Source organism: Fusarium vanettenii (assembly GCF_000151355.1).
Source record: "Fusarium vanettenii 77-13-4 chromosome 11 genomic scaffold NECHAsca_39_chr11_5_0, whole genome shotgun sequence".
In the NCBI taxonomy this organism is placed as follows: Eukaryota; Fungi; Ascomycota; class Sordariomycetes; order Hypocreales; family Nectriaceae; genus Fusarium; species Fusarium vanettenii.
In genome coordinates, this window is record NW_003315848.1 from 357,426 (window position 1) to 380,963 (window position 23,538).

At 50.4% G+C, this 23,538-nt stretch overlaps 10 protein-coding genes across 10 annotated transcripts; 6 read left to right on the top strand and 4 right to left on the bottom strand.

The window, feature by feature from the left end:
- Nucleotides 1–1,224: 1,224 nt before the first annotated feature.
- On the bottom strand, nt 1,225–2,331 carry NECHADRAFT_52693 (uncharacterized protein; the record flags this gene model as incomplete). Its single annotated transcript, XM_003042070.1, has 2 exons — nt 1,225–2,049; nt 2,089–2,331. The coding sequence occupies 2 exons, from the start codon at nt 2,329–2,331 to the stop codon at nt 1,225–1,227; spliced, it is 1,068 nt and encodes a 355-aa protein (XP_003042116.1).
- Nucleotides 2,332–4,016: 1,685 nt separating this feature from the next.
- NECHADRAFT_86985 (uncharacterized protein) lies at nt 4,017–5,812 on the top strand (the record flags this gene model as incomplete). The annotated part of the gene is made up of 5 exons (XM_003042002.1): nt 4,017–4,082; nt 4,135–4,240; nt 4,288–4,649; nt 4,710–5,107; nt 5,158–5,812. The coding sequence occupies 5 exons, from the start codon at nt 4,017–4,019 to the stop codon at nt 5,810–5,812; spliced, it is 1,587 nt and encodes a 528-aa protein (XP_003042048.1).
- An 886-nt stretch (nt 5,813–6,698) lies between these two features.
- NECHADRAFT_86986 (uncharacterized protein) lies at nt 6,699–9,319 on the top strand (the record flags this gene model as incomplete). The annotated part of the gene is made up of 3 exons (XM_003042003.1): nt 6,699–6,755; nt 6,813–6,884; nt 6,932–9,319. 3 exons carry the CDS (start codon nt 6,699–6,701, stop codon nt 9,317–9,319), a joined length of 2,517 nt encoding a protein of 838 aa, XP_003042049.1.
- A 578-nt stretch (nt 9,320–9,897) lies between these two features.
- Nucleotides 9,898–13,299, top strand: NECHADRAFT_52658 (uncharacterized protein; the record flags this gene model as incomplete). The annotated part of the gene is made up of 7 exons (XM_003042004.1): nt 9,898–10,026; nt 10,083–10,279; nt 10,820–10,986; nt 11,048–11,239; nt 11,279–12,119; nt 12,376–12,576; nt 12,627–13,299. 7 exons carry the CDS (start codon nt 9,898–9,900, stop codon nt 13,297–13,299), a joined length of 2,400 nt encoding a protein of 799 aa, XP_003042050.1.
- Nucleotides 13,300–13,397: 98 nt separating this feature from the next.
- Nucleotides 13,398–14,373, bottom strand: NECHADRAFT_97439 (uncharacterized protein; the record flags this gene model as incomplete). Its single annotated transcript, XM_003042071.1, has 3 exons — nt 13,398–13,874; nt 13,923–14,059; nt 14,109–14,373. The coding sequence occupies 3 exons, from the start codon at nt 14,371–14,373 to the stop codon at nt 13,398–13,400; spliced, it is 879 nt and encodes a 292-aa protein (XP_003042117.1).
- A 495-nt stretch (nt 14,374–14,868) lies between these two features.
- NECHADRAFT_97440 (uncharacterized protein) lies at nt 14,869–15,970 on the top strand (the record flags this gene model as incomplete). Its single annotated transcript, XM_003042005.1, has 4 exons — nt 14,869–15,136; nt 15,196–15,508; nt 15,568–15,607; nt 15,677–15,970. 4 exons carry the CDS (start codon nt 14,869–14,871, stop codon nt 15,968–15,970), a joined length of 915 nt encoding a protein of 304 aa, XP_003042051.1.
- A 173-nt stretch (nt 15,971–16,143) lies between these two features.
- Nucleotides 16,144–16,907, bottom strand: NECHADRAFT_72825 (uncharacterized protein; the record flags this gene model as incomplete). The annotated part of the gene is made up of 2 exons (XM_003042072.1): nt 16,487–16,907; nt 16,144–16,436 (listed from the first exon to the last, which is right to left on the bottom strand). Exons 1-2 carry the CDS (start codon nt 16,827–16,829, stop codon nt 16,144–16,146), a joined length of 636 nt encoding a protein of 211 aa, XP_003042118.1. The 5' UTR covers nt 16,830–16,907.
- A 413-nt stretch (nt 16,908–17,320) lies between these two features.
- Nucleotides 17,321–18,361, bottom strand: NECHADRAFT_86991 (uncharacterized protein; the record flags this gene model as incomplete). Its single annotated transcript, XM_003042073.1, has 3 exons — nt 17,321–17,416; nt 17,466–17,603; nt 17,657–18,361. 3 exons carry the CDS (start codon nt 18,359–18,361, stop codon nt 17,321–17,323), a joined length of 939 nt encoding a protein of 312 aa, XP_003042119.1.
- A 759-nt stretch (nt 18,362–19,120) lies between these two features.
- On the top strand, nt 19,121–20,292 carry NECHADRAFT_97441 (uncharacterized protein; the record flags this gene model as incomplete). The annotated part of the gene is made up of 3 exons (XM_003042006.1): nt 19,121–19,631; nt 19,792–19,884; nt 19,943–20,292. The coding sequence occupies 3 exons, from the start codon at nt 19,121–19,123 to the stop codon at nt 20,290–20,292; spliced, it is 954 nt and encodes a 317-aa protein (XP_003042052.1).
- A 599-nt stretch (nt 20,293–20,891) lies between these two features.
- On the top strand, nt 20,892–22,672 carry NECHADRAFT_52478 (uncharacterized protein; the record flags this gene model as incomplete). Its single annotated transcript, XM_003042007.1, has 2 exons — nt 20,892–22,531; nt 22,579–22,672. The coding sequence occupies 2 exons, from the start codon at nt 20,892–20,894 to the stop codon at nt 22,670–22,672; spliced, it is 1,734 nt and encodes a 577-aa protein (XP_003042053.1).
- Between the last annotated feature and the right edge of the window lie 866 nt (nt 22,673–23,538).

Sequence of the window (23,538 nt, forward strand, 5' to 3'; positions counted from 1 at the left end):
TGTCTCTCAAGTCAATGCTGATCTCACTGGAGCCCTGACTTTGCAAAAAATTAAAACTTCACAAGGTCAATGCTTTGTATTTATGTCCCTCGAACTGGCTGACCAGATGACCTCAACCCCGGAATAGGGCAAGATCTCCCTTGTGGGCAGCAAGGGAAAAGCCGAGAGCGGGGAAAACGGCACTAAAACCTGGGGAAATGAACGCGAAGATGGGGGATATCGGCTTCAGAAGTAGGCTCCGAAGGTTTGTTGTCGCGCGAGATGCGACGATATTGTCTCATTTGCGGGGGAGATGCATGGCTTTTGACCGGCAGGAGACGCTAGGGACCCGCTATGAGAACGGGTATGGGGAGGATGGCGTGGGTGAGGTTGAGATTGGTGGTTCATGTAACCCCAGGTTTTGCGGGCGAGGATCGAACCGTGTTTCTCGGCATTGCACCGAGGCCATGGATGTGTTGTTGGACAGTATCATCAAGACTCTTTCTTTGAGATTTTGAAGAGCTCTTCTATACTGGTGTTTCATGTGTTCCAGGTGTTCCCGAAGCCTTGTACGACCAGCTCTTTGGTAGCGTAATGCTTAGCTCTGGCGCCAGGGTAAGCGTAGGGGTAAGCATACAAGCAATGGGGAGTTGGCCTACCCAGCGTCAACAAAATCCCTTACCCATCCTTCTCCAACACCTTCAACGCTTAGCCAAACTCGAAATATGTCCGATGTGAGGAGAAGAAAGCTGCCAGCTGTCGGCGATGGACTTTAACGGAGCCTACTTTACACTCCGTGACCTTGTTGAACAGCTTCGCAGGTCGACTTCAGCCCTGCTCGGGGAACTAATCAACCTCCGAAACAATGGCGTATTCCCACGTGTGCTCCACAGAGTCTGGACCAATGGGTGTTGTGGCTTAATCATCCCCTGCAGTTACGCCGACTGTTCTAGCCAGGTTGAGTCTGTGAGTCATGTGCCTTATTGTTTGGGTTTGATAGGATGGAGTAGTTCGATTGGTCAACATAGCATCACCTTGCTTCAAATGATGCAATTGTGAAGTGAATATCTCAATAGTGAAGGTCGTCAAGGTTCCAACTCACGTCAGGGTGCTAGGAGGGAGATTTCAGGAGATCGATCTCAGCAAAAAGTGGGATAATATACCAGATATCTCAATCAGAAGAGTGAACAAGGGGGCGTTCGCTGCTCTCACACATCAAGTGCATTGCTGACCTTTGCCAGATACTCATAGACGACCCTTCCGTCGATCCTCGACAAGCTTCAACACAGGCCTAAGATTGTTGACCCTATCCCAGAGATCTCCCAAGCCATGCTCAATTCCCTTCTTCTCTTCCTTCCTGAACCACTCTTCAGCCGACTTGACTCTTCCAGGGTGAATCTCATCCAAAAGTTTAAAGTCTCGCTGGACCAAACCCTTGTTTCCTCCAGACGCCTTCCAAATGTTCCAAAACCCGGTAAAGTTCTGGCGGATTGTCATTGCGGCGGGATCATTGAGGTCAGAGTTGTATCCGCTGCTTGGAGTTCCATCTCCAAGAGGACCTGAAGTCCAATAGGTGTCGAGGTCTGTGTCGATATATCGGGCTGGGTGGCCAGACACCTTCTCGAAAGCCTTGGCCAGGTCGTTATAGCTAATGAGATCAATCGCGACCTCGAGATCCATTCCGTTGGCTCTCTTCTGGTGCTCAAACAGCCAACGGACATAGTATCCACAATCATCCAGATCAACGTGACAAACAGCGCCATCTCCGAGAGGGACTCTCCATGTGACAACTCCATCCTCAATCCGAGGACTCATGGGAGTATGCGCAGCAATTGCCATTGTCATATAAGGCCCAGTAGTAAAAATGGCAGCGCCCATTCGTGCCGCGTTCTTCGGATCCTTGTTTTGCTGCAAGATCCATTCGGCGATTCGACCTTTGCCGTCATAATGGCCAGTCCGGAACTTGGGGTCATATCCACTCTTCTTGTATGAAAAGTCGAGATTACCATAGACGAAGAACTTGATACCTTCTTCGAGAGCAAGCTCATAGCTTCGTATGGCCCAGAATGTCTCCGTCTTCTCTCCACAATTGAACCCGTCGATGTTGACGAATGCGTACTGGGCGCCGCGGAAGCCCTTTCGGAGGTCTTCCTCGCTGGCAAAGGTCCCAACAAGAGGCTCGACATTCCCGAGGGCGGTGAGGGCTTTTGCTCGTGGGGAATTGGCGTCGCGCGTTAGAAAGCGGACTTTGTAAGCGCCATCTTTGACAAGGTCGCGAACAACTGGAATGCCTTGTGCGCCGGTTGCACCAACGACAAAGACGATAGGAAGGTTATTGTTTTGAGACGACATAGTTCAGGGTTTAGCTTCTTCAGAGCTTTGATAGTTCTGTATGCCAGGAAATCGCAACAGGCAAATGCTAGTCCAGCTGAGAGGCTTTTATGAAAGCTTCTTCTTCACATGCCCAGCATCGGAGGGGTCGGGTGCTATGGATGGAAGGCTTTCCGTTACGTCACCTCTATCATTGTAATCATGAGTAATCAGCCAATGGTTTCAAATGATGCACGATAATCAAGATTACTATCCAATTGTGGTGGTGCTGCTGGTTGAGTGTCATAACCTCCGAGGTTGTTCGGTCAAAGGCGTACCAATGCACGGAGGTGCTTGGCTAAGTGTTGGGTGGTCAATCGGACATTGGGTAGTAAAGTTTTGTCAGCAGGAGGAGCAATTATAACAGGCAGATCCAAATGCAGAAATTCGTATGGGTTATTTGTTCTAGAGAGACGGGCGAATTTGTCGGGTTTCCGATGATTACTATTCAAGCAGTGACTTCTTTGGTAGTCCTGCCTGAGGATAGAGTTGGCACATCACATGACCCGCGAACTTGCAAGTTTTCATACTGATACCGAGGATGACATGAGTCTATTAATCGTTAAGTCAAAGCATTAGTCTCATGTGCTGCTAAGAGTTTGACTTCTTGTTGCTTGGCTATGGGTTCAGTTTGCGCATCAAGGGCCGTGCTCCAAGTGCAGTGAAGAACACGACATCATCATTTCTTAGCATCATGTCTCAATGTTAACGCAGCAGCCTCACGTTTTTTTTTACGGTTTTTAACAGCCAGAAGTAGAAGACTCACACCTACCTGCATTCTGAGAGGTCTTGTTACATGGCATCACTACCTCCCTACCTATGTTCATGCCAGCTTCATGTTGTTTCACCAGGCCAGCCTACCCTAGAGACCTGCAGCAGATATGGAGAACTTTAATTTTTTGTCCGGCAACAAAGCATTGCAGGCGCAAGTGTTTTCTACCATTGGGAGATAAGTGAAAGAAGTATGTGGCATTGATACCTTCCGCAATGAAGGCAACTGTCCTTGAACAGTGGACGTGAAGAAAACCGGGCGATTTTCGCCATCTCGGTTCTCTTCGGCAACGTTGAAGTTCTAGATCTCAATGCTTGACCCCGTTCAACCGAGCTGTCGGTCCGCGTAGCGATATTAGTTCCAGCTTATGTATGGATTCGTTATTTAACCGGTCTTAGGAGATTCATTCAGCCTCAAAGAATCTTGATGCCCACGTGGAAAACAGCCTCGGAATTTGGCCGCTAAAAATGGGCATCTCCCGTAAGGCCTTGGCCCTTGACGCGTAGGTCACGAGTCAGACACTGTCAAATCACAAGCCGTCATTATCGGAACTAAAATCCAAGAACCAATAAGAGTCTGGTCCGAAAACTCGGAAGAGACCAAGGCTTAAACGGTAGCGTCGGATCCTTGTCCAGATTTTGACGGTCAAACTCCACCCTTTGACAGGCCATCCCCCGAACTATCCCTCCCCCGTGGGGTCACTCCTCATAGAAAATGTGTGGGGTTGGGGGGAAATCTTGATCCTTTCTTTCTTTTTTTGCTGCATCTCCAAAGATATAAGAGAATCGACGTCTGCATCCTTGGTGTTTGCGTTGCATCCATCGATCTTTGTCTGAGCCAAAGGTGTCTGTTCAATCCTTGTCTTGGAATCGCTTCATTCACCCTTGACGACATCATGGGTTCTTCATCGCACAAGGAGAGAAAGGGGGCGGCCGCAGTCGTCGGCCGTGAGCTTGCTGCAGTGAGTCAAACATTGCAATTGACTTGATTATCACGAGTGCTGACCATCTTAGGTGCTTCCCAACGATCCTCGACCATGGTATCGCACGCCTCATCTTCTCAAGCTCAACCTCCTCCTCTTGATCCCTCTCGTGTCATCCGGCGCAATTGGCTACGATGGTGAGCTCTACAACCTCAATTGCGCTTTGCGGTCGCTGACATCTCAGGATCCATGATGAACGGTCTTCAAACACTCCCTCAATGGCGACAATATTTTGGCAACCCTCAAGGTGCCATGCTCGGAGCCATGAACTCGGTCTACCCTGCCGGCAAAGTAGTTGCCCTCTTCCTCGTCACCTACGTCTGCGATCGATTTGGTAGAAAGACTGCCATGGCGATTGGCGCCTTGACATGTGTTGCATTTGCCATCATGCAGGCTGTGTCGCAGAACCTTCACACGTTCATTGCCGCGAGAGCTATCCTCGGATTTTTCACCAGTTTCCTAGCTCAGCCTAGCCCTATCCTCATTACAGAGCTTGCGTACCCGACGCATCGTGGCAAGCTGACAGCCCTCTACAACACTTCTTTCGTGAGTCTTAAGCCCTTCGATGGAATAAGGGAACGCGTCAACTGACTTGGAGGGTCACAGTACCTGGGTGGTATCATTGCCGCGTGGTGCACCTTCGGAACATTCAAGCTCGACACGACGTGGAGCTGGAGAATCCCCTCTCTTCTGCAAGGAGCTCTCCCCGCTCTTCAGCTTCTCACGATCTACTTCCTCCCCGAATCGCCTCGATGGCTCGTCGCACACGGTCGAAGGGAAGAAGCTCGAAAAATCCTGGCCGAATACCATGCTGGAGGTGACTACGATGCCCCTCTTGTCCACTTTGAGATGGCAGAGATTGAGGGTGCTTTGACGCACGAGGCCGATGCCATGTCGCAGAACTCTTGGCTCGAGCTTGTCCGTACACCTGCGAACCGCAGACGTACTCTTATCGCTGTTATTGTTGGTTGGTTCGCTCAGTGGAACGGCATCAACCTTGTCAGGTCAGTTTGACATCCTCCTCCATTGTTGACAACATGCTAACCATACGAAGCTACTACCTCGTCCTCGTTCTCAACACTATCGGCATCACCGAGGTCAAGGACCAGACTCTCATCAACGGTCTGCTGCAAATCTCCAACTGGTTGGCTGCCATCTTCGTTGGTGCCATGTTGGTCGATCGTCTCGGACGCCGAACCCTGTTCCTCACCTCGACATGTGGAATGTGCGTCTCATACATCATCTGGACCGCTCTTAGCTCTCACTTTGCTTCGACAAGGAGTGAGGAAACTGGCCGAGCTATTGTTGGTTTCGTCTTCATTACTTTCTTCTTCTACGCCATTGCGTGGGCTCCTCTGCTTCAGGCTTACATCGTCGAGATTTACCCCTACACTCTTCGCGGTCGTGGTGTTTCCATCATGTACATCAGCACCTTTGTCGGCTTGGTGGTCGGAAACCAGGTCAACCCCATCGCCATGGGCAAGATTGGCTGGAAGTACTACATCGTCTTCTGCTGCATCTTGGCCATGCTCATTGTTGTCATCTGGTTCCTTTTCCCAGAGACCAAGGGTCACACGCTTGAGGAGATCCAAGAAGTGTTTGAGGGCAAGAATGGTGCTCTCCACGCTGGAAAGCTTGCGGATATCGAGGGTGGAGATTTGGAGAAGGAGAACAAGAAGGACAAGGTTGATCAGGTTGAGCTTGCTTAATTTTACTCTCCCCTGACGAGCTTGATTACTTTAGAACTTTCAAGCTTATATAGTGTAATCTAGGAAGAGGATCCAGGCCTTGGCTAGACAATTGATCTTTTGGATCCCATCTTGAACTTTTTTGTGAGATATCGGTCGCTGTGCAACGTCTAGCTTGTAAACATGAGTTGCGCCATGGACATACGAAATTAGAAACTTGGAAAAAGAGTATTCACTAGGCTAAAGAGGCTTCTGGATGTCAGAAACCGGTTCTGCCAGCACTGAGCCTCACATAACATCGGCTACCGGGGTAGGTTGAAGAGGACTTGCGTCGTAGGGAGTCATGGACACCAGTCTTCTTTCCCTCCTCGGCTCCGAAGTCCCCACTGCATCATGTCAGATGCTATCTATATACTCCGTACCGTAATTCGTAGTTCCGGATGCCGAGCAATAAGAAGCAATTATTGACTTCACTGGAGCTTTCGGTCAACACCCACCCTAGCAACCCATAGACCTGCAGGGATCTCCGCACTTTGCTAGCCGTCATTTTGCAGCCATTTTGTTCACACAAGGCGGTATAAAAGTACGATGGGAATGGCAGTCACCAGCATGGGAATTGATCTCTCCAACATCAAGACAGACCTCAAGTACCTTGATCGCGTAATATTCGATGTCGTAATAGCCGAACTTCTTAGCCGAGAATCACCAACTCCTCATCCGGGTGGAGTTGGACCCTCCGGAAAGGATCTCGGATCTGGACATGATTGGCTGTTGTGTCTAGCTCTCACTCTAGCCTTGACCCATAGCTGAACGGAGCACGTTGATAAAGTGAGCTGGTGTTGTGTTAATCACTCGTGATTCTCGATCAAGTCTAAAACTAGCTATTCTGAGGTAACCAGATTACAAGATGGCCAAAAATACTGATATTGATGCGATCATCAAGTCGCTGACGTTGGAGGAGAAGGTATGCCTCGGCAGTCCAGACATGCCCTTGTCTTGGAGCTAATATCGTTATTTTCAGATATCCCTGCTCGCAGGCCAGAACTTCTCCGAGACTGTCGGTCTGCCCGAAAAGGGAGTCCCAGCAATCAAGGTAACATCCAAGTTTCTATTATTCAACACACACTAACATACCCCTAGACAGCTGATGGCCCTAATGGAGTCCGTTCGGCAGCCACAGACCTCAGCATCAAATCCGCCTGTTTCCCAGCAGCATGCAATCTCGCAGCGAGCTTCGACACAGAGCTCGCCGAGAGATTCGGCCAGGCTCTTGCCAAGGAGGCAAGGGGTAAGAGAGCCCACTGCATCCTAGGACCTACAGTTTGCATTCATCGACATCCGCTTGGAGGACGTAACTTTGAGAGTTTCAGTGAAGATCCTTTCCTCGCGGGAAAGATGTCTTCTCGAGTCATTCAGGGTCTGCAGAGTGTTGGTGTGTCAGCGACAATTAAGCATTTCGTGGCCAATGAGCAAGAGACGGCCCGAACGACGGTTGATGAGACTATTGATGAGCGGGCTCTCCGTGAGATTTATCTACGCCCCTTCGAGATTGCTATCAAGGAGGCCAAGCCCTGGGCAATCATGACAGCATACAACCATGTCAACGGAGTCCACTGCGATGAACATAACTGGCTTTTGAAGGACGTCCTTCGCGGAAACTGGGGCTGGAATGGTCTCGTCATGAGTGACTGGGGTGGCACAAACTCGGTTGCTTCCGCCCTCAACGCTGGACTAGATTTGGAGATGCCTGGACCTCCACGACTTCGCAAGGAGGCCGACGTTATCGAAGCACTTAAGAAGGGAGAGGTCACAGAAGAGGTCATCAACGAGCGGGCCAAGTCTGTGATTCAGTTTGCCCTGAAGCTCAAGGCCCTCGAGGATGAGGCGGATCCTGCTGTTCTCGGACAATCCACTGATAGCCCCGAACTCCGGAGCATGATTCGAGAAGCCGGCGCACGAGGTATCGTGCTGCTGAAGAATGAGGGAAACCTTTTGCCCCTGTCGAAGGACAAGGTTAGCAAGAAGAAAATTGCCCTCATTGGCTTTGCTAAGGATGCCATGGCCCACGGTGGTGGTAGTGCTGCTGTCAACGCCTACCGAAAAGTCACGCCTTGGGACGCCCTTCATGAAGCTCTTGGAGACGATGTCGAGTTTACCTTTGCCAAGGGAGCCCATCGTGAGCGTCTTCTTCCAGCGATTAGCAAGGATGGCTCTTGTGGTGCTGTGGTCGGCCTTGATGGACAACCGGGTTTCAGCCGACAACTGTTCGAGAGCGGCAAGACTGAACCTGTGTCGGTCATCTCTCAACCAACCTCGGTGTATTCGCCTCTAGGATCTCAAGAGTCACTTTGGCGAAGACTCGAGATTGTTGGAGACTTTACACCAGCTGAGACAGGCACACATTACATCGCCTGCTCTGGACTGGGACCTACTCGTGTCTTTGTCGGCGACGACCTCATCTTTGAGCAAAAGGGCAACTGCTCGGATCCCATGGGCTCGCTATTCTTGGCAGCTCCGGAGCCCGAGTTCCGCTACAGTTTCGAGGCTGGCAAGACATACCGTCTACGTATCTGCAGTGACCCTCCAACAAAGATTGGCCTGACCATTCTTGAAGGTCGCAGTGGTGTTCGTCTTGGCTTCTCGCTCGAGTCAGACCACGATGCTGATCTTCTTGGAGAAGCTTCCGAGGTTGCCAAGAATGCTGACTACGCTATTGTCTTTACTGGCCATGACCCCCAATGGGAGACTGAGGGCCGCGATCAGGATTCTTTCAACCTGCCTCGCAAGGGAACTCAGGATGCCATGGTATCGACTGTTGCGGCTGCCAACAAGAACACGATTGTGGTGAACTCCACTGGCGTTGCTATCGCCATGCCCTGGCTTGACCAGGTATTTGCCGTCATGCAAGCCTGGTTCCCCGGCCAAGAGTGCGGTCACTCCATCGCCGACGTTCTCACTGGAGCCGTCAACCCCGAAGGCCGACTGCCAGTTAGCTTCCCCAATCGTCTTGAGGATTGCCCAGCGCACGGGAACTTCCCCGGCGAGTACGTCAATGATCAACTCAAGGTCAAGTATGAGGAAGGAGTCTTTATTGGATATCGCCACTTTGATCGCCTTGAAAAAGACAAGGTCAACTTCCCCTTTGGTCACGGCTTGTCTTACACAACTTTTGCATATGACCTGAAGAACGTCACGAGAGAGGATGGAGCTTGGGCTGTCACAGCCGAAATCTCCAACACAGGAAACAAGGCCGGAGGTTCGTTGGCGCAAGTTTACGCCGGACGAGCTTCTTCCAGTGCAGACCACCCAATCAAGGCTCTCGTGGCCTTTAACAAGGTCCAACTGCAGCCTGGCGAGAAGAAGACGGTGCAACTATCAGTCAAGGATAGAGATTTGGCGTACTATGACACTGGCCTTCAGAAGTGGGTGGTTGATGAAGGAGAATATCGGGTTTCTTTGGGTTCTTCGGCAGCTGATATCGTGGGAGAGGTCGTTGTGAAATCGGAGAAGTTGACTTTTGATCCATAGATATTAGATAGAATTGCATGATCAGGAGTAGGAATTAGAAAAATGGATTATGACAAGATATGGGTAACTACATACCCGACCTATGCAGATCCTCATTGTCTAGGTACAATCTGCAACTCTGGCTGTTAGCACCTTTACGTCAAGCAGCCAGCGTTGATGTTTCACACCCTGATCTATGAAACTCAACTCACTACGTTTACATTCTAAATAGATGGAGATCAGGTATCGGGTACCGCTCTCGCCGCCCCATAGACGCGTTCAGGGTATGGCCGTTTCTGGCTCAGACCCGAGGACGGATACTTGAGGGTGGAGCTGTAGTAGACATGATCCCGGGCCTTCGGAAGATGTGTCACTGGGTCGGCGGCTTTGGTCGGCCGGAGCCTGTCCAGGAAGACGTTCCGGTTCCGAGAATGCTAAAGCTGTGGATTTGGTGCTCCAACCACCACATCGAGTGGTGTAGGTTTCTAAGTTGACTACATACCTATACATAAGTTGAAATACTCATATAAACGATGATGCCATCAAGGTTCTTTACTAGACATATCCGTATCTAAATCACGGAGAAATCCACAATCGCGATGCCAGCTCCATATTCCGGACAGTGCCTCTGTGCCGCTGTCAAGTTCAGCATCTCATCAGAGCCAGTTACAGTGCTATCATGCTTCTGCGAGCATTGTAGCAAAGGAGCTGGAGGAGCCCATCAGTTGGTAAGAACTGAGAGAGCATATCAGAATCAGAGGGAATTCTCTAATCTCAGATATAGATTGGCAAGTTTGCTACAAAGGACGTCCAAATAACGGCCACCGACGACGCTATCGGCGAGTTCATCCTCTCTGATACAGCCAGCGGAAATAAGAAAGAAAAGCACTTTTGCCGAACATGTGGATGCACATTATGGACGATCCCGGCCGCAGCCAAAGGAACATTTCATCTCATCCGACTGCCACTCCTGGACGGAGGGTAAGTGGAGGCGTTACCGTGCACTCGGTAACAGCCAGCTGACTTGTGTTTAGGCTAAACTTCAAACCGGCAAACGAGATCTTTGTCAAGAACCGGCCGAAATGGATGGAGCCGGTTGAGGGCGTCGGCCAGTGGGAAGAGATGAGAAAGTAAGAATTTGCGGAGGAGGAGTTGATGGACAGGGGAGTCATCACATCACACACTGTGACTGAGATGCGGAGTAATTAGCTTATGAATAAACATGGCTTCCGATTGGTTCGGAACGAACTTTCGGGACAAACTCAACCTCGGAACTCAACCTCATCTGCTTCCGAAATCTTTCCTTATCCACGTCCTCCGACCCCGGATTTCTCGCTCATCAAGGCCCTGATCCTCCGGGACAACTCCACACGTCTCATTGCAGCCTGCTTATCTCTTGGTCTCTCATTCCAACCGGATCACGTTAAGTCACGTGCACCTGTTCCGGTCCCGTCCGGAGCTGCTCACTGAAGGGAGACGGCGGCACAGCAACAGATGGAGCCTCCCCAGAGAGTTGTCGAGGGTCCTGGAAGTAGGCAAAGTGGGTCGAAGCGACTCAAGATCGACGTTGCTTGCGATAACTGTCGTGCGAAAAAGGTCAAATGCGATGGTGTACGTCCAGGCAAGTCATCACCTGATAGCTCAGTGTTGTGGAATGACAGGAATGTTGAGGATGGATGAAGAATACCGTTACTATTCATAACAATTTGACCAATCTGAAAAAGAGCATTAACTGACGACATTGTATAGTCTGTGGATCGTGTTCACGCAAGCTGAGTCTGCGAGACCAATGCAAATATAGCGCAGGCAGTCTTGTCCGTGTTCGCGACTCAGAAGGCCCGTCGATCAGATTGAGTCGTGATACCAACAATATCGTACCACAGGGAGCAAATCCTCAAGCTCTCCCAAATGTTGGCTCTGCAAGAAGCCCTGACTTAGGACGTGTAGCACACATGTCTGAAACCCAGATAAGAGTGCAAGCCATGTCTAACCCACAGCCTCAGCAACAACATTCGTCCCCTGCCGGAACGACTCCCGGGAGTAGACACGAAGCACAAGGTCGTGGGCAACTTGGGGCATCAGCATGTTCAACCAGCCCGTCTGTCATCGACTCCATGACGGCTGTCGTTGACGAAGGGACCAACACTGGAGAGTTCTTTGGAATCAGTAGTGCTGGTTCCTTCACAGCTCAAATCAAGAAAGCTATCGATATACGTCTGGGAAAGCCCGGAACCGGTCCTTCAAACAGTGTTCCGGCCACTTCGCGTTCGGTTCTCGGAGTCACAGGTGCCGGTGATGCACCAGCCCCTGAGCTTTCCTACGTCCTGCCTCCACGTCGGCAAGCAGACCATCTCATGGAACTTTATTGGTTCTATGTAGACCCTTTATATCCCTTCCTTGATCGGAAACGTTGGACCAATGCATACAATGCCATCTTTGCCGGTACAGTCATTGATTTCAACGAACGAATTTTTGTTGCTACCCTCAATATCATCTTTGCTCTTTCCACACAACTACTTGAGTCTCAGTCTCTAGAGCAACGAGAACAATCAAGCGAGACCTACTTCCGCCGAGCCCAAGACTTATTACCAATGAGCCCTTGGGACTCCGGATCTCTTGAGCTAGTGCAGTGTCTGTTGGTTACGAGTCAGTATCTTCAGAGCACTTACAATCCACATCAGACGTGGATGGTTGTTGGCTCGGCAATAAGAATGGCTCAAGGGTTGGGACTTCACCTACCGGAAACGTCAGCTGATCGATCTGATCCCGGAGAGCGAGAACTGTTACGTCGGATATGGTATGGATGTATTCTTATGGATAGGTATGTGCGAGGGATATGAGTTCTTCTCAGGCATAGCTGATGCAAGTAGGATGGTGTCCGTGACTCATGGACGTCCTGCCATGATTTCGAAACGCCCTGCGATGGCCGTCCCCTTACCTAATAAATCACCACCTGTTGACGCGAGAGATGTTACATCAGGAAGAGACACAGGATACTACAGCTTCTTTGTAGAGTCAGTCAGACTCTATGAGATAATTCACCAAACCATGATAGCGCTCTACGGAGGCTCTCACAGTGGACGATGCAAAGCAAAAGAGTATCACGGCCCCGACCACGACAGTTCAGATAACGATGACGAAGATCTCGACAAGGTTGTTCAACTGGACCGTTCGCTTAGTAAATGGGAGAAAAGACTTCCGGATCACCTAAAGTGGAACATGCTGGAGGCAAACAAGGATGAGATATTACGTCGTCAGGCTGTGATTCTCCGGATGCGGTAAGTACCTCGAAGGGATTTTGGATGCACAAGGCTAACGGGAGAGATAGCTTTCTTCATGCCCGGATTCTACTACTCCGACCGCTGTTGTCACGATTCTGCCTGACACAATCACCGGCAGAAAATAGTCTGGCCGACGACACTTTACAGATCCGTGTCATCCAGCAAGGAGCAATGTTTTGCGTTGCCACTGCCCAGAATATCATCACCACACTTCTTACGCACCAGACTCTTGACAGCACTGTTGGCCTTCTACCAGCGTGGTGGTACCGTGTGTACTATGTGTACTCAGCTGCTACAGTCCTAATCGCTGCAAAGTTAAGACCAGATGTCTTTCCTGCGGTTGAAATTGGGCGCTCTTGGGGCCAGGCCATTTCAGTACTGAAGGCTCACGAGAAATTTGGCCAATCAGCACGAAGATGCGTGGCGGCGTTGCATATTCTTTCATCCAAGATATTGCAGGCTGTGCCCGGAGGCTTGCCAGGGCACGAAGGTGGAAGCAAGAGGACTTCTTGTCGAACCAGCGAAGGGAGTCAAACTGGGGGAGGGCCTGATATTCCAGCTGATATCGAGTTGCCTGACTTGGTGCAGCAGTTGGCTGATGAGTTTGAGACGCCAATGCCGGATCTTTCGTATCAGGATCTGGCTGATTTCAATTTTGATGTAAATGACATGTCATGGTTGAACGATATGCAGGGGGTTTGGGAACTGCTTAATGAGTAACTAGCAAAATGCACGAGTTCAAGACAATACCCAGCACGATTTATGTGAGATCTTTAGGTCTAAATGTACTTTTATTATTCCATCTCTGGGTTCTATGTCTACTCAAAAACCATCTTGTTCTTCACGCTTCCCAGCCCAGTAATGCTAACCTCCACAATATCTCCATCGTTGAGGTACTTGGGCTCCTTCATACCCATGGCAACTCCAGACGGTGTGCCAGTGAGAACAACGGTACCAGCCTCGAGGGTAGTTCCCTGGCTGATGAAGCTGACAATCTCCTCAACACCAAAGAGAAGATCACCAGTGCCGGAGTTTTGCCTCTCCTCGCCGTTGACGGTTGTCCTCAAATTGAGGGTGGAGGCGTTTCCGACGACAGCGGGAGAGACGAGAAGGGGACCAAGAGGGGCGAACTTGTCGAAACCCTTGCTGAAGCACCACTGGGGAACACCACCGGCCTTCTTGGGGTCGCGCTGCCATGCTCGGGCGGAGACATCGTTGGAGACGACGTATCCAGCAATGTGGGAGAGTGCAGACTCCTTGGGGATATTCTTGCCGGTCTTGCCAATGACAATACCCTGCATGGTCATTAGCGTGGTTTACCAAAGAGACAAATGGCAACTTACCAGTTCTCCCTCGTAGTCTACTGTGCCGTCTTGGGCAATCTTGGGAATAGGAACATCATCGTTGAAGCCAGTAACACAAGTCGCGGGCTTGATGAAGACTGAGGGGTATGGGGGCGGTGTTCGGCCACCCTCCTTGACTGAATTCGTGTTAGTAATTCATTTCTCCACGGGGAATTTGTAACATACTGTGCTTGATGTAGTTAAGGCCAATGCATCGAATAATCGGCACATCCGATGGTCGGAGAAGTTCCCGAACAGTCTTGACATGGATCTTCTCGCCCTTGGTGAGTTCAGCTACAGGACTTGTGCCCTTGTACTCAACAGCCCAAAGATCATTCTTGGCTAGACGATCAGAGAATTCCTTGTCATCCTGAATGATTGGCTCGCCAAAAGTCTCGTTGCCGTTGTCATCGACAAAGCGGATAAGACGTGTCCAAGAAGCGGTAGACATGTTGCGTGATAGTGAAGCGAGTTTACTGGTAAGGTGACGCATTTCTCAGCTTCTGATGGTTTGAGTCTTGATTTTAAACCCCTCCTTAAGCAATGTCTAGTGGAAGGTAATTGTACAATAGATTACCGAAAAGCGTCATGGGAGAGGATCCACGTGGGGAGCCAACCACGTCGCGGTCCGATCGGAATGCGGATCTTGGACGGAGCTTCCGGGATTTCGGAATCGCTTCGGTTGTGCTCGGCGGACTTTGTTCCGGGCTGCAAATCGTTCTCCCCTAAGCGTGGCTCAGCATTGGGAGACTTGTGATCAGTCCGTGTTTGCTTGACTTCCCCGACCTTCATCCTTTCTCCATTCTTGAGATACGGCAGTGATACCGGTATCTGGTTAATCGTTCGATGCCTACGACTTGGGTAATATTATAAAGAATCAAGACCGACTAGCTCCAGACAACAGCCAGTCTTCACGGAATCACACATTTAGACGACATCTATCACAATGGGAAACTATACCAGCACCGTGAGCGCCGGCGCCGCCGACGGCGAGACAGAGGAGATGAAGTCGTACCTCAGTGCTCTCCCCGCACAACACCTCGACCCCCTGTGGTCGCAGATGAACATGATGGTGCCTCCCACACCTAACCCTACTACCAAGCCTCACATGTGGAAATACCGAGACGCTCTTCCGCATCTGGAAACAGCTGCTCGGTTGGTACCCGAGGAGAAGGCCGAGAGGAGAGTCCTGATGCTAGTCAACCCCAGCATGCGTAAGCCCCCCCAACATAGTCATTGCGGATTTTTGACCTCATACTCACACTACTCCTAGAGGCTCCCTATACTACAGATACTATCTATGGCGGTTTGCAAATTGTCAACCCAGGCGAGACTGCCCCAGCTCACAGGCATCTTGCCTTTGCCTGCCGCTTCATCATGGATGGTGAAGGCTTCACTGCTGTCGAGGGAAAGAAGATGCCTCTTGTTCGAGGAGATGTCGTTGTCACACCCATCTGGCACTGGCATGACCATGGCAACGAGAGTGATAAGCCTGTGGTTTGGCTAGACATGCTGAACCTGCCCCTCTTCCGCTTCGCTCCAGTGCACTTTGCTGAGGGTTACTCTGACCCTCGTTACCCTAGCGAGTAAGTTTCTTCCTTGTATCTTCTATGCTTTGTATTGCCGTTAGCTAACCCACTCATAGACACTGCGACCCTTGCGAGTGGCGTTTCCCTTGGGGCCCAGTAGAGAAAGCCCTCAACACTAGCAAGGACGACTACGCTATCTATCACTACACTCTTTCTAATGGAAAGCCTCTATCAAACATTCTCACCGTCCAAGCCGAGCGTTTGAACCCCGGTGCGTCCGTGGGGTCGCAAGAGAGCCAGTCCTACCTCTACCACTGCTACGAGGGAACTGGCCGAACAGAGGTTGAGGCTCCATCAGGCGAGAAGATGGTCTTCAAATGGGAGGCTCGTGACACTTTTGCCATTCCTTCGTGGTGCAAGATCAAGCACATCAACGAGTCTTCAACAGAAAAGGCTTATCTGGTGGCCTGTCACGACGGACCCTTCCTTGAGTGCCTGGGTATCCAGAGGAGGAAGTAGACGGCACGGGAATAAGGGAGAGTTTCTGCATGAAGCATTAAAGGAAGTTTGTATGAGAAGCACATGATAGCGTTAATTCTACTTGATTTATTATGACATTGATTATTGTACAGGAGTGAGGATGGGTGTACCGAAGCCCGACACTACCAGTAACGGCCAAATCAAAGACCCAATCAGTGACAGGCCTTGCCATACTTACGCAGACGTATGTAGTTGTATGGAAGAGGGGCAAAGAATCCAGCAATTATGGACAGGCCAGCAGCAAGCCAGAACGCAGGATCGTTGAGGGATACAGTTCCGCCGGTGAGGTAATAGTCAACTGCATTCTCGGCTGCCTCCATTGTGATCATGGATATGAAACTCATGCCGATGGCCGTCTTTGCAGCTGTGAGCCATGATAATCCATCACGACCGATACGGAGCATGACGGTCTCCAAGAGGATAGAGCTGGAGATGCCAGAAGCCACTGCTCTCGTTAGAAGGACAAAGATGCAGTGTGAATGAGATGTTCCTTACTAGATATAGGCATCACAACGCCCATGCTAAGGTCTGGATAGTAGGCTTGTAACAGCCACATCGCTGTAAAGTCACCCAGCGTGCAGCCAACGAGACAGCGCAACGTGTTGACAGAAGCTCGATTCCATGTCGGTCTAGAGCTCCAGAAGGCAGCGGATGTCGCGGAGAGAGGAGCAGACTTTTGACAGGGTGTTTTCTTGCCGCATGACTGACTGCTTGTCCATTTCTTCTGCAAACTCAAGCCTATTGAGGGCGCGTTGATAAAAGCAGCGGCGTTGATTTGAAGTGAACGTGAGAGTAGCCTAGACCCGCAAAGGCGGGTGCTGTGGGTAATTCCGTTCATGTTTCTTTCAAAGACAACATAAAGCACAGGGAAAGACGCTAAATAAGAAGAATCAGAGACGGTGACAGTATCGTAATGGTAAAGATAAGATGATGTTTTTTTCACGCGCCAAAGCAAAACCGCACAATTGACTCAGCCCCACATTTATCTCATCACATCACGAGGTTGGTCACAACGCGAAATGTGCTCACTGAGATTTATCAGCTTTTGTATGAAAAATGAGTCAGCTCATGAGTGAGCTCTCATAGTGAAAAGGCCCTTTATGAGTATCCAACTCACGGCTTTATGCGAGACGTTCTGTGAGTCCAGCATGATAAGCGTGAACACTGCCTTTATCTTGAAGCAGAATCGCTGGCATCTTCAAATGTTCCCTGCTGTCTCATATCCGAGACCTGTCGGCTTCTACAGTAAACCCCGAGCACTCTCGGAACTTATCTTCCCCAGCGTAGTAGATGACTCGTTATGAGTATTTGACATCAACGCATGCACTTTTAGTACCTGTCTCCAGGTCGCTTATATCCCAGTCTTGGATATGGTATCGGATATATCCCATGATCGTCAGTCTGCCAGTGCGGATAGTCGGGATCCTATACACAATTTAGTTAAGGGAAACATAAGACAGTTTAGCAAACATACATCATCAAACCAAGGCATCTTGGACCCTATTCTCTCGAACTCATCAAACCACTCCGACTCTGGCAGATGGCGTCGCTTGCACCAAGTGCACCTCATCCTTGTATGCCGAGGAACACTTGCACCACACATGCACCACACCTAGACAAGACTCGTTAGTTTCTTTTCGGTCCCAAGATGGAGATAGAACTCACAGCCCTTATCCAGCCTGCATCGTCGATAAATTTGGTCGGTAAAGGACCAAAGCCTTCAATTTCTCCTTCCATGGCGGTGTGCTCTCCCCGGTAATCCCCTGTAAAGTCGTCCACCTCTTGCCTACATTTGGAGCATATCCAGTATCTCAAGGCGTCACAGTCGCAGAGCTCATTGAGGAATTTCCCTTTGACCTCGTTTTCCATCGCAGCATCGCAAGAAGGGCATAGGCACATGATGGCTCCGATTTGAAATGAAGCATTGAGGTGAGGCCTTCTTTTGGGGTCTCTTCCTTTCCCTGCGGGCGAGGTCCGAGGATAGTACCTGCATTCCTCGCAGACGTTGATGCCGCACTTGACGCAGGGAAGGGCACCGGCTTCGTCGCACTTGAGGTTGTAGAGACGAACCTCAACCTGTTCATCGCGTCGAATTAATCCACACCCCTTGTCGAAGTCGTAGATTTTATACAGGCCGCGGAATTCTTGCCGGTCCGCTAGTCCTCGTCCATCACAGAGAGATTGACGAGTGAGGACTTTGAAGATTTGTGGTGAGGCTAGGATGAATGAACGATGAGTGCGATTAGTGAGGGCGAGATGATATAGGTCGAGGGTCGAGATCCATGATGAGAGCGTTGTCAGAATAGAGTATGATGAGATGAGATTGGTGAGGTTGGGAGCAGAAGGGTGAGTCTCAACTACAGAGGCCATGATGAGATCACCTATCCGAATGAGAAAGAATGGAATAGATTAAGGTTAGATGTGACGGGATGAGACCCGAGTACCTAGATATATACTCCGACAACTTGTAGACACGACAGCTGGGCAGAACGTTTCATGCAGGCTGACATCCTTCTTCCAGTGCTCTCTGGGCTTCAGATACCTGGCCGTAGGCTGAAACAGGAGGGTGGTGCTTTGGATCCTAGTAAAGTGTATTTTTCCCAACAACGGTCCAATGAGTTTTTGCTGATTCTTGCATAGCCAAGTCCAACTTTGCCTTTTGGGTTCGGTACACGTCAGACGAGAAATGTGGTGCGTGTGTGCCGATCAGCAGACAAGGCCCCCTCGCAACAGATCCTCGTTACAGTTCGCAACGGCCCTTGGCATCCTTCCTTCAGTTGGTCATTTTTTTGCGAGCATTTAAACTTAGTTCATTGCACCATAAGCATTGAATGCAGCCCTACGACCTCGGTCAGATGGCTCTTGATGCAGGGTAAATCCGTATCTCCGATTTGTGGATCCATTAGGCGTCTATATCCGGAAGCCCGCTGTCCTGCATGAAATGTCGGAGAAGAAAGACATTGAAATGAACCGATATCAAACTCGAAGCCTGCTGGGAACCAATTATAGTGTCTGGTGCGATTCATGATGTAATCCGTGGATATGGGCGCCAAGCTTTAAAAGGGTTCCGTTCGCACGTTGACGATTGATGACGAACTCTGCTGCTTCATGTCAGAAACCGCAATCCCCATGGCGTCTACGCAGCAAGCTCGTACCATCGTTGTCCTTGGGGCCACCGGGAACCAAGGTAGAGGAGTAGTCAGGGCTCTACTCCAAAAGACTTCTCCAGCATTCGATGTCCGGGCGGTGACACGAGATATCGAGGGCTCGAGCGCGAAACGATTGGTGACCGAGTTTGGATCAACAGATCGACTGCGTCTCGTCAAAGGAGATGTATACGACGCCCAGAGCTTACACTCAGCATTCAAAGATGCCTACGGCGTCTTTGCCGTTACCCAGAACCGAATTGCGGGCGGAACCGTCGATACTGAAGACGACATGAAGCATGAGCTTCAGGCAGGCAAAAACATTGTCGATGCAGCAGAAATTTGCAAGATACAGCATTTTGTAGTGAGCAGCCTACCAAACTTGACCAAAGCTAGTGGTGGACGCTTTACCAAGGTCTATCACTTTGACTACAAGCACCAGATCGAGCAGTGGGCTCGGCAGCGTTTACCCGCCGTCACTGCTCTACTTCCCGGTAGGATACTCTACGACATGAGGTCTTGATGTTAATAGACTGATTGGTTGTATCAGGTCTCTTCTATAGCAACATGCTATGGCCGCAGTACTGCCGTAAAGAAGGTGTGAAACTCTCGACAAAACTAGCTGGGGAACTTTTGCTAATGCCTTGGTTTTAGAAGATGGGACTGTGCGATTTTGTGCCCCCGTTCCCGGCCATACACTTGCGGATTGGGTCGATCCAGCATATGATATTGGGGTCTTCGCAGCAGGTAAGCGAACTATCCATCTGACGTGATACCGATCGAGGAAAGGCTAAATCAATGACAGAGGTATTCGCAGCTGGACCGGAAAAAACCAAGTCAAAAACATATCCCGTTGTGAGCCCCAAGGTCCAGTTTTCTGACTTTTCCGACATCTTCACAAAGACAACCTCGACACCATCTTCCTTCAAATCGACAACCATTGACCAATGGGGAGACACAGTTGCCGCGACTGTGGGTGAAGGGTATAGAGAGGACATCAAGCAGATGATGCAGTGGATCGCCGAGACACCAGAGGAAAAGATTTGCTATGGAACCATGGATCCCGAGGAGGATACTTCCTGGCAAGATCTTGGGGTTAGGGCGAGCACGTTTGAAGAATGGCTGGCAAGAACCAACTGGAAAGGGCCAGAGTGAAGGTAGATTAACTTGGTAGTCTAGCTCAAGTATCTGTCATGCCTTTCCACTCTGGAGTTTTGTTCCCGAGCACTGGCTTTCGTGGATAGTCAGTGTGATGAGGTTATCTGGCCTGGTTGCGAATTCCATTGCCTCCCATGCCATGAGCGAGCTGAAAGAGGGTACAAGCTAAGACGATTTCAGTCTGTACCCCAGGCAATGTAAAAGAAAATGCCAATTTGTCACAAAGCACCCACATCGGAACGATAGTTCCGCCCACTTTTCATCACCGCGGTAGGTCTAAAATGTTTCACTGCGGAAATGGCCAAGCCCGCTGCTCTTTGGTTGGTTCAGTAACGCGATTGTCTCACATAGTAAGACATTTATGTTCCTAGTTGAACCTAAGCTTCCTACGGCGCGTGTAGAATTGTGATAACGGTGTGTCATTGGATGCCAAATTGAAATGCCGGTGGTGTTTGCCGCGGCGAAAGCCGATCCCGAGGGGGCGCTTCTTGGCTGGGATTCGGAGTTGGGGTACAAAAGAGGGGGTGCCTCTCGGAGGTGCGAACGATGATCCCAGTCGGAACTCGGTGATCTATTTTTTACCAATCTCTGCAAAAATGGCGACTTCAAAACAGCAGTATGACTTTATCGTTGTTGGTGCTGGTCCCGCTGGCTGCAGCGTTGCGAGAGGCCTTGCACATGCCACAACCCGTCCCTCAGTGCTGTTAGTTGAAGCTGGCGGTGAGAACAGCGATGTTAACCACCGAGTCATGGGGAACCTTTTTGTTCAAATGATGGAACCAACTTTGGCAAACCCATACAAGAGCAGCCCCCAAGAACACCTCGCTGGCCGCGAGATTGACCTCATGAGAGGCAAAGGTTTGGGGGGCTCATCAACTGTCAACTTTACTACATGGACAACAGGGCCTCGCGATGACTGGGACACGATGGCCGAGATCACCGGTGATTCTGCTTGGAGCTGGGCCAACGCCAAGGAACGATTCAAGAAGCTCGAGACGTACCACGACAAGGTTCCCGAGGTGCCTGATGGAGTCAAGAAATACCTAGACCCAAAGAGCGACGACCACGGCTACCAGGGACCCTTACACGTCGGTTTCGAGGATAAGTGGGATAGCTATGCCACTTCTTCTATAGATATTTGGAAGGCGAATGGCTATGATATCAGCACTGACACCGGCAACGGCGAATGCTTGGGTATCTCCGTCGCCCCAAAGACCATGTATAGAGGAACCAGAGCCACGGCTGCCGACTTGCTATATCCTACTCCAGGCAACCTGCATATCAAGACAGACTCGCCGGTTCATCGCATCATTTTTGAGGACAAGAAAGCTGTTGGGATTTCTCTACTGGATGGAACTATTCTCAGGGCAACGAAGGAGATCATCTTCTCAGCCGGCAGCCTCGACACTCCCAAGATTTTGATGCACTCTGGTATTGGACCCAGAGACCAGTTGGAAAGGTTTGGCATTCAGCAGATTCTCGAGAATCCGAACGTCGGTCAGAACTACAAGGACCATTACCATGTTGCACTCAAGTTCGGCCGAGCTGAGCACACCGACAACATCACGGCTTTCTTCCGCAGCAAGGCGCTTCAAGACGCTGCCAAGCGTGAGTGGGAGCTATATCGGACCGGTCCTTACGTCACGGCAGGGACAAGCATGAATATGGGCTTCTTCAAGAGCGATGCTGTGCTCCAGAGCAAGGAGTTTGAGGACCTCCCGGCGGGTGAGAAGAAACGACTTCAACGACCTACCATACCAACTTATGAGATCGCAACGGCAGGCATTGCGCAGGAGTACTACACAGATCCTCATACGGTGCCGCCTCTGTTGCCAATTATGGTCTTTGTCCACAACTCGCAGGGTGTCGGAAACGTACAGCTGGCATCTGCAGATCCCGCAAAACCGCTGATCTTCAACCCTTCATTCGCCTCGCACCCGTATGACAAGCGAGTCATCATTGAGGCAACCAAGGAAGTGATGAAGGTTTCGAGGAGTCCGGAGTTCCAGAAGGACGCTCATCCTACGCAAGCCAACTTTGACGTCCCTGCGAGCGACAGTGACGAGGATATCCTCGACTTTTGGCGCAGGAACTGCACCAGCACCTGGCATATGAGTGGTACATGCAGCATGGGACGTAGTGAAAAGGATGGCGCAGTCGTGGACACTGGGTTTAGGGTCTTTGGCGTGAGCGGATTGAGGATTGCTGATTTGAGCGTCATGCCCATCATTGCAAGGTATGTCAAAACGAATGTTACATGCTCGGGGTACTAACTTAAAACAGTTGCCATACACAGTCGACGGCTTACCAAGTCGGCATGCTCGCAGCAGAGAAGATTGTAGCTGAGTATTCTTTGAATGGGCGTGCTCGGTTGTAGATAGGCGTCCGAGCGAGACTGCATTCTCCAACAGGAGTAAGAAGGAACAGCACTGAAAAGATAATTACAGCAACTTCCATCCGGCTACCGATTATTCAAGGGCAACGGCGATATGAAGACACCCGTGCTTTCGTAAACGCGTTTGGGCATTCTGAAATGACACCCACGAGCCTTCTAAAGGCAAAAGATGTCAAATTTCCTTTAATGAATTTCTATTCTAGTCTTCACCGTGCAAAAGTTCCCCCATAAGTTACTTCCTACTCAGAATCCCTACAACTTCATCATTACCACAAGCACTCGCAACATCCAAAGCGCTCCTCCCCTTTGCATCCTCCCTCAGAGGGTCGACTCCTCTAGCAAGCAACATCTCAAAGAGTATCTTGTCGTGATCGGGCCTGCCGGAACTCGGCTTCTTTCGTGCAGCGATAATGTGTAGCGCTGTCTCGCCCGCGTCATTCACAGCCGAAACATCAACGTTGCTGTCCAGGGGGAATAGCTTGTCAAAGTGCGCAACGTGGCATATTGTTGGATCTCGGCGTGGGTTGGTGGTCCTCTCGGGGACTGACAGGTACGTGTGTAGCGGTGTATTTCCAGCTTTATCGGTAGCGTTGATAGAGCATCCTTGTGCAATGATTCTTTGCCAGAGGGCCAAACATTGATCAAAGTAATCTTTTGGAACCTGCTGAGGGGACGATCTGCCACGGGACGGTATGTCGGTTTTCAAGCACTGAGCTGCGATGTGATGCAGCGGTGTGAGACCCTCGGGATCGGGTTCAGAGGCTGGTGCACCTCTGTCGAGGAGTATGTTGCAGGCTGCAGGACGAAGCGAGCGGAGGGCGTGTTGGAATGGTGTAAAGCCGTCGTTG